General features: G+C 41.7%; 1 protein-coding gene across 3 annotated transcripts in view; it reads right to left on the bottom strand.

Moving 5' to 3' along the window:
* The window catches only part of FAM184A (family with sequence similarity 184 member A), a 134,497-nt gene extending 123,269 nt beyond the window's left edge, over positions 1-11,228 (bottom strand). For all 3 annotated transcript variants that reach the window (XM_018563824.1, XM_018563815.1, XM_018563831.1), the window contains exon 1: positions 10,851-11,228. In XM_018563824.1, the coding sequence (XP_018419326.1) occupies positions 10,851-11,030 (180 nt within the window). In that variant the 5' untranslated portion in view covers positions 11,031-11,228. The remainder of the gene's footprint in view (positions 1-10,850) is intronic.
* Positions 11,229-12,814: the final 1,586 nt, after the last annotated feature.

Here is a 12,814-nt window from a genome sequence, read left to right as displayed (position 1 = left end):
TATATATATAGTGTTTTTTTTATTTAAATGTACCACAATAAATTGTTAAAGTTTAAAAACCTGAAGCTGTGATGCTCCTGTAAAACAGCATTTTAAACTGTAAATGTATAAGCTAACCTGAACTAGAAGCAGCATATAAATCTATACAAATCATACCTGGGTCTTTACATAAACTGGGCCCATGGCACATATCTCTGTGGAATCAGGCAGTAGCAATACTGAATACTGCAACACTTTGTTCGCAGATCTCTGATTTGGTACTAAATTAAGCTGCTTCCATTATGGATCTGATCATTATATATAGCCTGGAACTGTGGGAGAGAGGGATCACAAGGGTAAAATTTTACACTACTCCTCTGACGCCATGCTCTAAAAAGTTATATGGGTACCCATGGATGCACTTTCACTACTTATCTGATTTGATTATTACCAATAAGTAGGATTAATAACCCCCAACTGAAATACAATCCGCAAAATGCCTCTTAATACAGAAGCACTTGAAAGCAGATTCCATTGTTGCTTAGGGACTGCTTGTGCTCTGAGAACTGTACATTGCTGCAGGATAAACTTATTGGGATAAGCAGGTACTCCAAGTCTGAGGAACTGCTATAGGTAACAGTAAAGGAGTGCTGAACGCTTTGCATGTCTATTGCCCCCCTGGTGCAAATTCTTGTGCTTCAGAACCAAAAAACGATAACTTGCAAAAGTACCGTAAATCGGACTGATATATTATAGTTAATATGTCATCTGGAGCCATCTCTTTTACTTTCTGTAGCCTTGGTACTCTTGGAAAGCTCAAAGGAACTGAAAGGTCTGACCTCAAAACCATTTAACTTTTAAAGTGCGCTTTTCATAAAAATTTACATTTCACATATATCAGTAGAGCAAATGTCAAGATTTAACTCAGGAGTTAAATCTTAAAAATGCATTCCAGTGCCTTAACTATTAACACACATTTATTTTATTTGTGTATTACTCAGCTATAGATCCTTAAATCATCTCTCTGTGCTGTGCTGAGGGTGGCTACTTTTATTCCCCATGGTCCCTGTGTGTGTTGTGTCACCGCTCCAAGCTTGTTCCCATGATGGACTACAATCTCAATACAAATTAGTAAACTAAACTCACGATTGTAGTCCATCACAGGAGCGAGCTTGAAGTGGTGGGTACTTTAAACCACACAGGGACCATGGGAAACAAAAGTAGGCACCCTCCAGAAGGAAGGACAGTGTCAGCATCAATTCAGAGATGATTTAAGGATCTTCAGCCACCTGATACACAAATAAGATACATTTTTGTTAGTGGTTAGGGCACTTGAATGCATTTTTAAGATGTAGCTCCTGAGTTTAGTATCAATTTAAAGTAAACATGGTTCCAAACAGCTGGCTGCTCCAATTCACTCAGCACGGCTTGACTGAACTTCCTGTCCAGTACAACATCACAAGGTTCAGCATCAACCATCTACTAGTATGGAGAAGGGCAGAGGCAGAAAAGAGGAGCGGGGGGGGATTTGGGGAAGGGGGGGGGAGAGATCTTTTGTCTTGCTGTGTTTGTGGAGACACACATAGCTTACTAGCACACACAAGGGTGGCCCTGCAAGGGAAAAGAGCCACCCTAAAACAGGACATCATGATAATTCTGCAGGAAGCTAAAAGTTTCTAACATCAAGCAGCAATATCAATTGTAAGTGATTTAATCAACATTTCAAATAGCTGAAAAACCTTTCCTCCTTTGTAAGGAGATGAGGGGTAGAGGAGGGGTTTGTAGTCAGCCTAGGGTGACAACACTGTTCCTTCATAGATCCTGTGCATTGAGTGAGCGTTGTCACCCTGAGACAGGAAGGGTGTTACTGGCAGGATCACCTGGTGAAAATAAAGTGAATTGATCCATAATTGGATGAGCTTTAACATGAGAAATATATCTGATGCTAGGTCTGCTTTATGTGTTCCCTCTTTACATTAAAGTAAATGTAAAGCAGAAGAGAAATGCGTTGACTCTTCATTTTCTTTTTCTAGTGTTTTGCAAGGACGATTCAAAAAAGGACCAAAAACAAAAGAAGCCTAAACCTAATAAAAATGGATCCGACATTCTTTCTTTCGTAATAAAAAAAACTGATGAACGATGGTAAAACAAAGAGATTCAGCCTTTTCTCTCAGTCTTTATTCCTTTTTTATGATTGAATGAAAACCGTCATTTACACACAATCTAACATAACATACAACTTGCATTTTATTTGTACTGGGGATGCTGCAAGACAATCATAGGATGAGATGGAGGAGCTGTCACTGATTTCATTTTCAATTCAATGTTTGGAATTAATGGAAACTGAGGGAGCATTGAGGGAAATATGTAGGCTGCCACCGATAAGCTTCTTCTGAAAATATTACCTGGCTGCAGTCTTTTCAATTACCTACCTAGAACACAAATGTAACCATTGAAGTCAGAGTGATGTATTTACAAAGGTCAGAAACAAAGTATAAAGCCATTCCCGTACACTTATTGACACACTTTGAAAAGGCTTCGGCTATTAGCTTACTGGCAGATGGACATTCTGCTTTTACAATTAATGCAAGTAAAGAGAAAAAAACTCTTTGATGAGGTGGGTATGTAGATATTGGTCTGTGGAAGGGAAAGTGAAAAGGGCACCACAGGGAGGTCTAATAAACCACTTTATCACATCTCATACAATCATTTCTCACATAACACTGGACAAATATAAGGCATATAAGTGATGGCGTTTCCACTCCTCTAGCATGATATTTGGAATGATGCAATGAGTAGAGGGTTCACAAATTCACAAATAGAGAACCTCCTAAAACATCTCACCTTCCACATACAAAAACAACTTTGATAAAAGACAACATAAGCACATAGTAACTTTTATGATAATGATTTCTGAACACGGATGGAACGCCAATCCTTAAAAGGAGAACTATGGGGTCAGGGCTTTTCCCCATAGTTCTCCTAAGGGTAACGGGAGGACACAAACTAGCGTCCTCCCGTCACCCTAAGCTCAGTATACCGCGAGCAACAGCTCGCGGTATACTGGGACGCCACAGCCGGGACGGATCCCGACAATGCTGTCTGGATCCACCCAGGTGCGGTGGAGCCGTGACAGTCAGGGCTCTCTGCAGGGATAGATCGAGAAGTGAGCGAGCGACGCTATGTGTTCGCTCACTTCCCGATCTATTTATTGAACCGACCTGTGACAGATTCATTGTCACAGGTCGGCTAGAACTATGAGGTTGAGTGATTTTCACTTGCCTCATAGTTCTCCTTTAAGTGGACAGATAAACCCTTTAGTGGCAGTGCAATTACAAAATGTTGCATGATACATATAGGTTCTCCATTTTTTTTAAATAATACTTTCTTAAGGTAATAAACCTAGCAATATAGTTGGTAAGGTTAGAGGGAAAAAAATCCCCATGTCAAAGAACTGTGATCTTTTCTTCTAAATTGTAATACTGATGATCCAATGACAGACAAACAAAGCCCTACTGAAGCAGCTGCCTATTCCATACTTCCAGACCCTGTAATGGCAGCTGGATTATTTCCCTGAGTCAGTCACTCTGCTGATGAATTCTAATAGCTGTAGCTGGAGATGACATCTTAATAAACATTTCTAACCCATACACAAAAATTCTGCTTTGCAGACAGAGGCTGCTGTTTTCCTCTTCCCTGGAATGCTCGTTAGAAACATAAACTGACACGTGAACGTAACAGTCATATTTTATAACATTAAAACCTGTGGTTACCTAAGAAGCATATATAAATGTACGTCTAGTGAAATCGTTATGAGATTTGCTAACCTGCTAAACACTGCTCTCGCGCTCTAATTTAATTGAACATTGGCCAATCATACGCCTATCAACGGCACAGCGAGAATATTCTTGTAATTATAGAAGAGCAAGCAGTGTCAAACTCTATCAGATCATTTGTTCTGGAGTTCTGGTCTTTCGAGCAGAAATCACTGTAAAATGCAACTTCTACAGTATGTATGATTGAGAGTCTATATCACATTCATTTTTTTTTCTACTTTCTTTTAAAAACATAATTTTAAACATACTTCCTAACATTATCCTACAATTGTCAGCAGGCAATATATATTCTCATTGCAAGCTCTGACTAACCCACATGTAGCGCCCATCACCTTCTGTGATGTGACTACTAGGCATTTAGTGATAGCCTGGGCTGTAGACAGCCTGGCTGGATTTATAGTGGCAACTATATGGTTAATCCCAGGTGTCTAGCCTTGTCCTGTACCCCCTGGACGGAGTGAGACTCTGTCATATTGTGGGACCGTCAATGGTGGATACTGTAATATGTGTACAGTGCAGCAGCCAATCACTGGGCTTCTTTCAGCCAGTGGTGCCTGCTGGGATAGACTACATATATTGGTGGGAGCTGCCATGTGCTCTCTCTCTCTCTCTCTCGCCGGGATCAGCCATGGATTAGGGCTGGGTTCTGTTCAGCCTGCCCCCCAGGCTAGGCCGAGGCCTGGGGGTGGGCATGGTCTGAAGTGAGGGAAAAGGTTTCCCTGAGGCCTCCAACATGGAGGAGGCCTGAGAGATGGAAAGAGGAAAAGAACCAGGGCCAGAGAAGGCTCTTGAGGCACCCTGGAACTGTGTGGGTTTCAGAGCATGGTCGGTGTCTTTCCTGGATTGAGGATCTGCATCCATCTGGACCGTCTGGTACATCAGTGGTTATCTGATGTGGTCGAGTGGATCTGCCTTGCTACTTTTACAAGGTCCGGTGAGTCTGGAGCTTCTGATGGTTACCCCTAGACACCTATACCCTCTCTCCCAAAGAAGATGTTCAATAAACTGTTCACTTAGCATTCTACTACTGAAGTGGACGTCAATTTATGGGCACCAGAAGAGGGCAGTTAGTGCCAATGGGCGCAGCTGGAAATCAACCCCTAGACCGACTAGATGTAGACCGGGCAAACAGCGGCTCCCTGCAGGGAGTTATCGCTACACACATTAAAAAAAAAAAATGATTAGAACATCAAGCCTACAAAGTTTCCTTGGCCATGGTCTGCACCATCTTAAACTACTGTGACCACTAACATAAAGGAGAATTGGGAACTGATATTTAGGCTCTCTTCACATGTGGTCTATGTGCATTGTGGTGCATTTTAAATGGCAGCTAAATGCACATATACTCTAAAAAGCAGCAAACCTGCCCTCCAGAACACCAAAGCACATAGATGTGAATGCACTGTGGATTGTGGTGCACTGCATTGCTCATTCACAGTGAACGGGCGGCCTTAGAGTGACACTGTAGCCCAATGTAATTTATATATAAAATATTGTGCAAAAAGCAGACTGCATATACTAGCCTTTCTGGTTGTCCACTTGAAAAGCTGGTATTTCACTGCTGACCGTATCTCCTGTCACTTGCTGCGGTTCCTTCTGACAGGTCATACATCCTGCAGTGACGTATAGGCTGGTGGCAGAAGGCCATTGAAAAGGGAAATATATGCAGATTTTTTTTTGCAGGTATGTTTTACATTCAACCTGGGTTACAGGGTCACTTTAAAGCAACACATGTCTATATATGTAAAACACGTGCATGGATGGGAATATATTCTAAACCATATCGGCTTACTTTTGTTTTTGGCATAGTTATAGTCAGATTATTTATGTAGTTAGCCTGAAAAAATACACAAGATCATCCAATTTAACAAAAAAACAAAAAAAAAATTACACTTGCATAACTCCTGAAGTTATAGTAATGGGTACTGGCAAATCCTTCTGGTGTTTCAAAACTTAAAGAGACTTGTGGTCAGAGTTACTTAGGCTTCCGAACCTACATGACCCCTACTGATACCAACCTGATGTGTGCCATGATTTTGTGGTCAGCGTGCCAAATAAGTGGGCACGCTCTAGTGAAATGATAGAACCTGGGGAAGGGTGGGAGGGTCACGCGCGACCTCGCTGTGACGTGCCCTGAAGCTCCCTGTCTCCCTTCTTAAGGGGAGGAGAGCCGCCGCAACTCCTCCCACAAACATGGCCAAGATACCTTGGCCTATTACGTGTCATAAGAAAAAGATAACATCCATCACCCAGACAGAAAGTGAGGTGAAATTTCCTCACTGGGTACACAGACTTAAAATATATTCTGATTGAAGATGTAAGGATGAGGAAGCAGATAGTTGATCCAGTAAATATCATTGCATTTAGTAAAAGCAGCTATCATGTTTCATCTGTCACAGTATGGACTAAAAGCACACTTGGAGGGAAGTAATAATGTTCTTTCTGTGAACCATACAGGTCTAGATTTATACTGTTTCTGCATCCACAAGCCTCATTGAAGGGGGACCTTTGGAGCTTCCGAAACGCTCTGGCTGCTGTTGATAAAAGCATGATGAAAAATAAAATTGATCCGGACAAGTAAACTATCTGTTCAGCACTCTCATTCTTACATTTCTACAAGGTCTTAGATAAAGCTTCTGTAGATTAGAGAACGGCCTGGAAAACATTCTCACAGACACAACCAATCTACCTAGGATTTAACCTCTACAAAACAGTACAGCGCTCCTCACCTTTACTACTGACTAATGTTTAACCTTCCCTCTCTCTTCTTAAGAACATGTTTAACTGTTGTGTTCCCTTTGGGGAGATTTCACTGACACTTCCAGGCGGGACCTTCCCAATGGTGACACAGACAGTAGCTTAGGGGTGGGCACTCCGTCCCTCCAGGTGTTGTGGAGCTACAAATCCCATGAGGCATTGCAAGATTCACATAGCCACAGACATGACTCCCAGAGGCTGAAGCATGATGGAATATGTAGTTTCAACACAACTGTAGGGCTAGAGTTTGCCCACCCCTGCAGTAGACAGTAGTTAAAAGTTAACATAGGTGTAAACCTTTCCTTGTCCTACCTTGAATAAAAAAAAAAGTTTTTTGAAAGAGTAAGAAAGGTTTAGGAACTTTGTACGTTTTTTTTTTATCACTGTTAATGTCCCATTTGGGGAGATTTTCACTTCTTTGCTCTGACATCTATCATCAAGACAAAAAGTGATAGGAACTCTTCCACAATGTGGTCCCAGACTTTAATACAAATCTGACAGCGGTGCTAACCCTTCCACACTTCAAATAAATGAATTGCTGTCTGTCTCTTCCTTTTACTTCCTGTACTCATACCAAATAAATAGGAAGCGGTGGGGTATTTCCTTAAATGGGGACACAAACAGCAATTTTAATTTGACAGATGTTCTAATCTTCCTTAGTTTATCCAAAGCTGGAGTTGAGCTTTATAATGACCCAGTCATTATGATATCCAACTTAAACTAAACCCAGCTTGTAAAAGAAACACGTATATACTTACCATGATGACAGCCCATTCTTCAAAACTCAAATGTGTCTCAGATCTTGAGCCACTGCAGGCATCCGACACTACCCGGTGTGTCAAATACTGTGGTTCCTCCTGCCAGCTGCTGTGTCACTACAGATTTTGGGGGCTGGCAGGAGAGCCACAGCATGCGCTGTGTTGCTGTGTTGTCAAAAGTGTTGGGCCATTGAAAAGGTAAGTTTACATCTGCTTCTTTTACAAGCTGGCTTTAGTTCAACATCGTAATAAACAAGGTCAGTTTAAGCACTGATAACGGAAATAAATAAATGCCCCAACACATGTAATTTCCTATAATGATCTCTGAATGATGAATAAAATAATGTGTATCAAGCTGCTTACAGCTATTTGAATACATTAACCTAGAAAGCCATTGGAGCAGAGGTAAAAAGGTCAAGAATGGTTGAACTCGTTTTCTCTACCCTTCACAGGCTGCCTAGCACAATGTACAATATTCAACATGTTGGTTTTGTGTTCTGCAATTACACTACATATGTTTAATTTAACATGCTGATGCATGGCCATGTGTCACATTTAGTCACAAAAAATACTATGCAGTTCTAAATACCTATGATAATTGTGTCCCACTACATTATAATTCATATAATATATATATATAAGGAAGCCATTCAGGCCTAGATTTATTTGTGATAGCACAGGTTAACGACTTGTCTGCTATCTTAAACAAATAGCGGCTAATAAGTGTTTTTGCTCAGCACCCTTGATTTATCTAGGTCATAGAATCTGACAGAATGATGTCACAAAGTTAAACCTGAAAAACAAAATTTGGCAAAAACATATTACAGTTAAATGTCCTTTTAAATACATAATAAAATATTCAAAATGGTTGTCTTCAGAAAAGTGTTTTCATGCTATGGTGCTGAATAAGACTGTCTTGCCCAATTATTGTGGATGACAATTAATGGAAAATCTACTTTTTTCCCTAGACAAGATATGTGCATTTGAGTAAGAAAGCCTTTAACTAAACTTGGCATGCCATTGAGGATGTCAGTGCAGCTAGCTTTTCCCTTCTGGCTAAACGTACATATACACATATGTGCAACTTTTAGTCCAGTTCAAATCGGCTTTCTGTGTGTGCGTTTACCAATAAATCTGTGCACAGCAACACAAACTGCGTTCTTTATAGGTAGACTATATTAAAGTGGAAGTACTGTAAACCCAAGAACATCTTTGAACTATAAATTATTACTCAGAATATTTTCCTTAGAAATATTACCTATAAGGATGCACCGATGCCGGTTTTTCGAGTAAGAGTACTGATATTTTTTTTCCCGGTACTCGCCGATACCAAATACCGATACCAGAAGTCCCATTAAGGAAGTCAGGCGGCGCGTGATGACTCGCCACCTGGCTTTCTGATTAGCCGGGAAGCCAGGCGGCGTATAAAGACTCGCCACCCGGCTTCCTGATTAGCAGGCAAGCCATCTCCATGCTTCTCGTCACTATGTGACGAGAAAGCATGGAGGCTGCTCTTTGTTCATTCAGGAAGCTGGCTCCATGCTTGCTCCTCACGAGGGAGCATGAAGCCAGCTTCCTGGCCAATCAGAAAGCCGAGTGTTTCGTCATTACACGCTGCCCGGCTACCTGATTGGCCCGGGAAGGCGGCTCCATGCTCCCTTGTCACAAGTGTCCCACTCCTGTTAGTTTCTGATACCGGAAGCTCAAGTATCAGGCTAGTACTCACCCAAATACTCGGCACCGATACTCATACTAGTATCGGTGCATCCCTAATTATCTATAATCATAATTTTGCTGATTAAGTCTAAATTTGCTCTAAGGTCACGCCAAGACTTCTGTTCCTGAAGCCAATGCTATATTCATAAGCCCACTGGCTTCTTTTTGGGCAACCAAAATCTTGCACATGCGCTACCCATTCAGCTGAAGCTAATGAATGACCGCTATCACAACAGGTAGTTTGGCTGCTGGAGAAAGAAAGTGCGTTACCTTGGCTCAGCGCATGCACAGATTCATCATCAGTCCTGGCATCAACAAGATGCCAGGACCGATGATGAATGTTCACATGTGCTGCAACACAGAGCCTGTTTTAAATGTTTGCTGGGGGCTACAGTGTGCACAAATTAAAGCATTCAAGGTTGGATAACATTTTATTGAAAGTGCATTTGGTGACTTTACTTCTGCTTTAAACCATGCTGTTTAAAGCAATAGTGATCATTCACTAACTTCACCCGATAGCTGAATGGGTAGCGCATGTGCAAGATTTTGGTTATGTCAGATGAGGCTCCCCATAAAGAAGCAAGTGGGCTTATGAAGACAGCGCTGGAATCAGGCACAGGAGGCTTGGCATGGCCTGACAGGTTAGGCTGGTATTTAGACAGAAACTGGAAAAGCCCTGTTCTCATTTATCGGCGGATCCAAAGGAGCATGTCCATGCCTCCATTCTATAGGCAGGCACTGACTAGTTCAGTGTGTACTCTGCATTCCAGAAAGCAAGCCATGTGTAAAAGATAACATCCACAAGTTGTGCCCAGCTTGATGCACACATCAGGTACTGGTACCTGTAAGAAGGCTCATATCTAATAATGCTTCCACTTACACCATCAGTACGTTAGTATGTGTCATTCTTTTATCTTAGTTCCAGAGCGACTTTGCATTTTGTCAAATGTCATCTAAAATATTTAAAGACATTATAGTATATGACAGTCCGCAACCATGCAAAAAGTATAATTTATTAAAATGAATATGTCACAAGTCATTACAATCATCCATTTTAAGTAGTGCATGCAATGTTATACTAGTTGGTTATTTTTGGTCTTTTCTTGTCTTATACAACGGTGCCCGTCTATTACAAATTCTTTGTCACAGGCGTAGGCAAGTGGAATAGAAGATTAATTTAGCAGACATTTCTTTACAAAAAGAAAGATGGCCCCCATTGTTGAACCTTCAAAGAAAATAGGGAAAACCAAACTAGATCATTGAGAGATTAGAGTAATAAACAGAGATATGCTCCATGTGAGGCGGAGGTCCTCATTATTGGCAGTGGTATTTAGTGGGCAGTCAGGCAAAACTGACAACCCAAAACACTATCTAAGAATAACAGACAAAAAAAGATAATGACTTGTAGGATATTTTAGGTACTGCCCAAATGATATGTCATGAAATGATATTCAATTTATACACAAATATAAAAAATGAGTACCTATAAACTATATGAATATCTAAGCCTGCAGAGTTAGCACTTATCTACCGTGAGGAATATTGCAGTACGGTATAGCTGAAATGGAAAGGAGGTATTGCAGCACTACGTTGTTACTGCATAAGTAAATCTAAGTTCCTCAAAGTAACTATATGATGACTTATAAATGGCTCTCTGCTGTACCTGATGTTATTGTTGAACAAACTGACCAGTATTATATTACTAATGACACCCCAACAATGTAAGGTATTAGACAGAAATGATCTGAAGGCCAACATAAGCAAATATTCCAACATCATAGACCCATCAGCAACTGTCAGTTACCTTGGTCAGCTGTGCTATCTTCTTGCTCATCTTAAGGTGCAGGTCTGCAGTGTACTCCATATTCAAACCGGCTTGATGTGCCATCACACCAGGAGACGAGGGCACAAACTTGGCAGCGCTGGCAGAAGCCCCTCCGCCGTAATAATGCTGTTGCTGCTGCCAGCTCATCCCGGTCGCCATCTTCGGGGCTTTAAATCCCTCTTACCTCCCCCTGAAAAAAGCAGTGAGGGAGGGTAAGAAATTGATGATACTCCAGAGACAAATCGAACCACAATGGGAGATGAATTAGGAAAGACCAATGTGCTGATGTGCAGCCTAAGGGATGTGACTGTGCAGTGACTGAGGCTAGCGTTGCTCACTCCCCCTCCCCACGCTGTGTGTGAGGATGCCACAGACTCAGCGAGTAGGGAGATCCAATGAAAGGGAACAAAATGATCAAGGGGATGTACGAGACAAGAGGGGGGATGTGTATTCCTACTCGAAATATATATGAACATTTTGACATATGTAACATAGAAGAACATATGTGCAGAACATATGCAGACAACTGAAATATAGTCTCCATTATATTGGTTATATGCTTTCGGTGTAAAGCTATCCCAGGAAAGGAAACAATATACCTATAAAAAACAGAACACATCAGGATTTACATGGACACATTTAAGAAGAAAATGACTTGAAGTTTTGTGTTCGGAAAGTTACACCTTTGCGTGTGTTTAAATGCCGGTACGTGCGTGGCTGGGGCTCCCGGGCTCCACAAATAAAAAGTAAATTTGAAGCTGTATTTGTGCCCGTGTGCATGAGCACTAAAACTAGCCAAAGAGTGCTTTCTATGACAATTTTCTCCTTATTGTGTAAGGAAATGTAAGGGAACAAGTGCTAAATGTATCTAAACCCCAAAAACATAACATGTTGCAGCTTGCCAGTCTTTAGATGTGTTTGGCTGCATTAGTGTTCACTTTTCAGGCTAAGAACATTTTCAGCGAGTACACAAAATACCTATTCACCTCACCAGAAATGCAGTGTCCTTGTCATTTCCTGTGGACATACAACCTTATCTTTATGGCAGACATGTTTGAGGTCCAGCCTGTGTGACAACCGTTACTCCCTCCATAGGGACAGAAAGTGTGTTACTGGCAGGATCACCAGGTGAAAATAAAAGGAAGAAAGCCTGAAAAAACCCCCAAAACGAATGCAGCCACTTAATCTATGGGCTAGTAAGCTACATTATATTCATATTTAGATTTTGAGTTTAGATATGCTTTAACCCTGTAGTTCTCAACCTGTGTAACCTCAGAATCCACATTTGTCCGTGGTCATTAAGTTGCGACCCAAGTCGCACCGCACTAGAATGCAGAGCATTACGGTGCGGGTGATCAAACTGTGGGCGGGAGGGGCGTTTGGGGTGCCATTCACATGAATGGCAACGCACCGCCTGTACCAGAACGTGTGGTCGGTGCGATTGCGTGGTACAGTGTGTTAATCACACGGGACTGTGTGATTAACGCACTGTACTGGTGTGAACGGGCCCTAAAAAACAGACACATACAACCACAGACATTCTCACACACACACATACACAGTCCAAAAAAAAAAGAAAAGTTTTTTTTTAAAGATTCCCCGAGTCTTCTAACCTTACGAGAACTGGAGTGGATCCTCAGCCTGGGGTCCTGTAATGCTGTGACAGAGCTTCCTCCGTGTATGCATTGCATGTACAGTTCCCTTGCGTGCCATGTAGAGGTACCAAGAGCCAGAATGTGAGATCACTACGGTCCAACTAAAGATAGAAGTCACCAGCACTCACTTGTAATGTGCAAAAAGGATAGCACTTTTATTGATTTGTCACATGCGTCAAGAAGCCAATGTTTCTGGGCTGCGCAGGGTCCCTTCATCAGGGCGACATTGTGGCAGATCACTCCAGTCCAGGCCCCTCTACATGGAATGCGAGGGAGCTGTAAGCAATG

Source organism: Nanorana parkeri, unplaced genomic scaffold (assembly GCF_000935625.1).
Source record: "Nanorana parkeri isolate BGI_ZX_2015 unplaced genomic scaffold, ASM93562v1 scaffold22, whole genome shotgun sequence".
Classification (NCBI taxonomy): Eukaryota; Metazoa; Chordata; class Amphibia; order Anura; family Dicroglossidae; genus Nanorana; species Nanorana parkeri.
The sequence above is the reverse complement of the archived record's forward strand: the minus strand, read 5'-3'. Positions and strand labels throughout refer to the sequence as shown.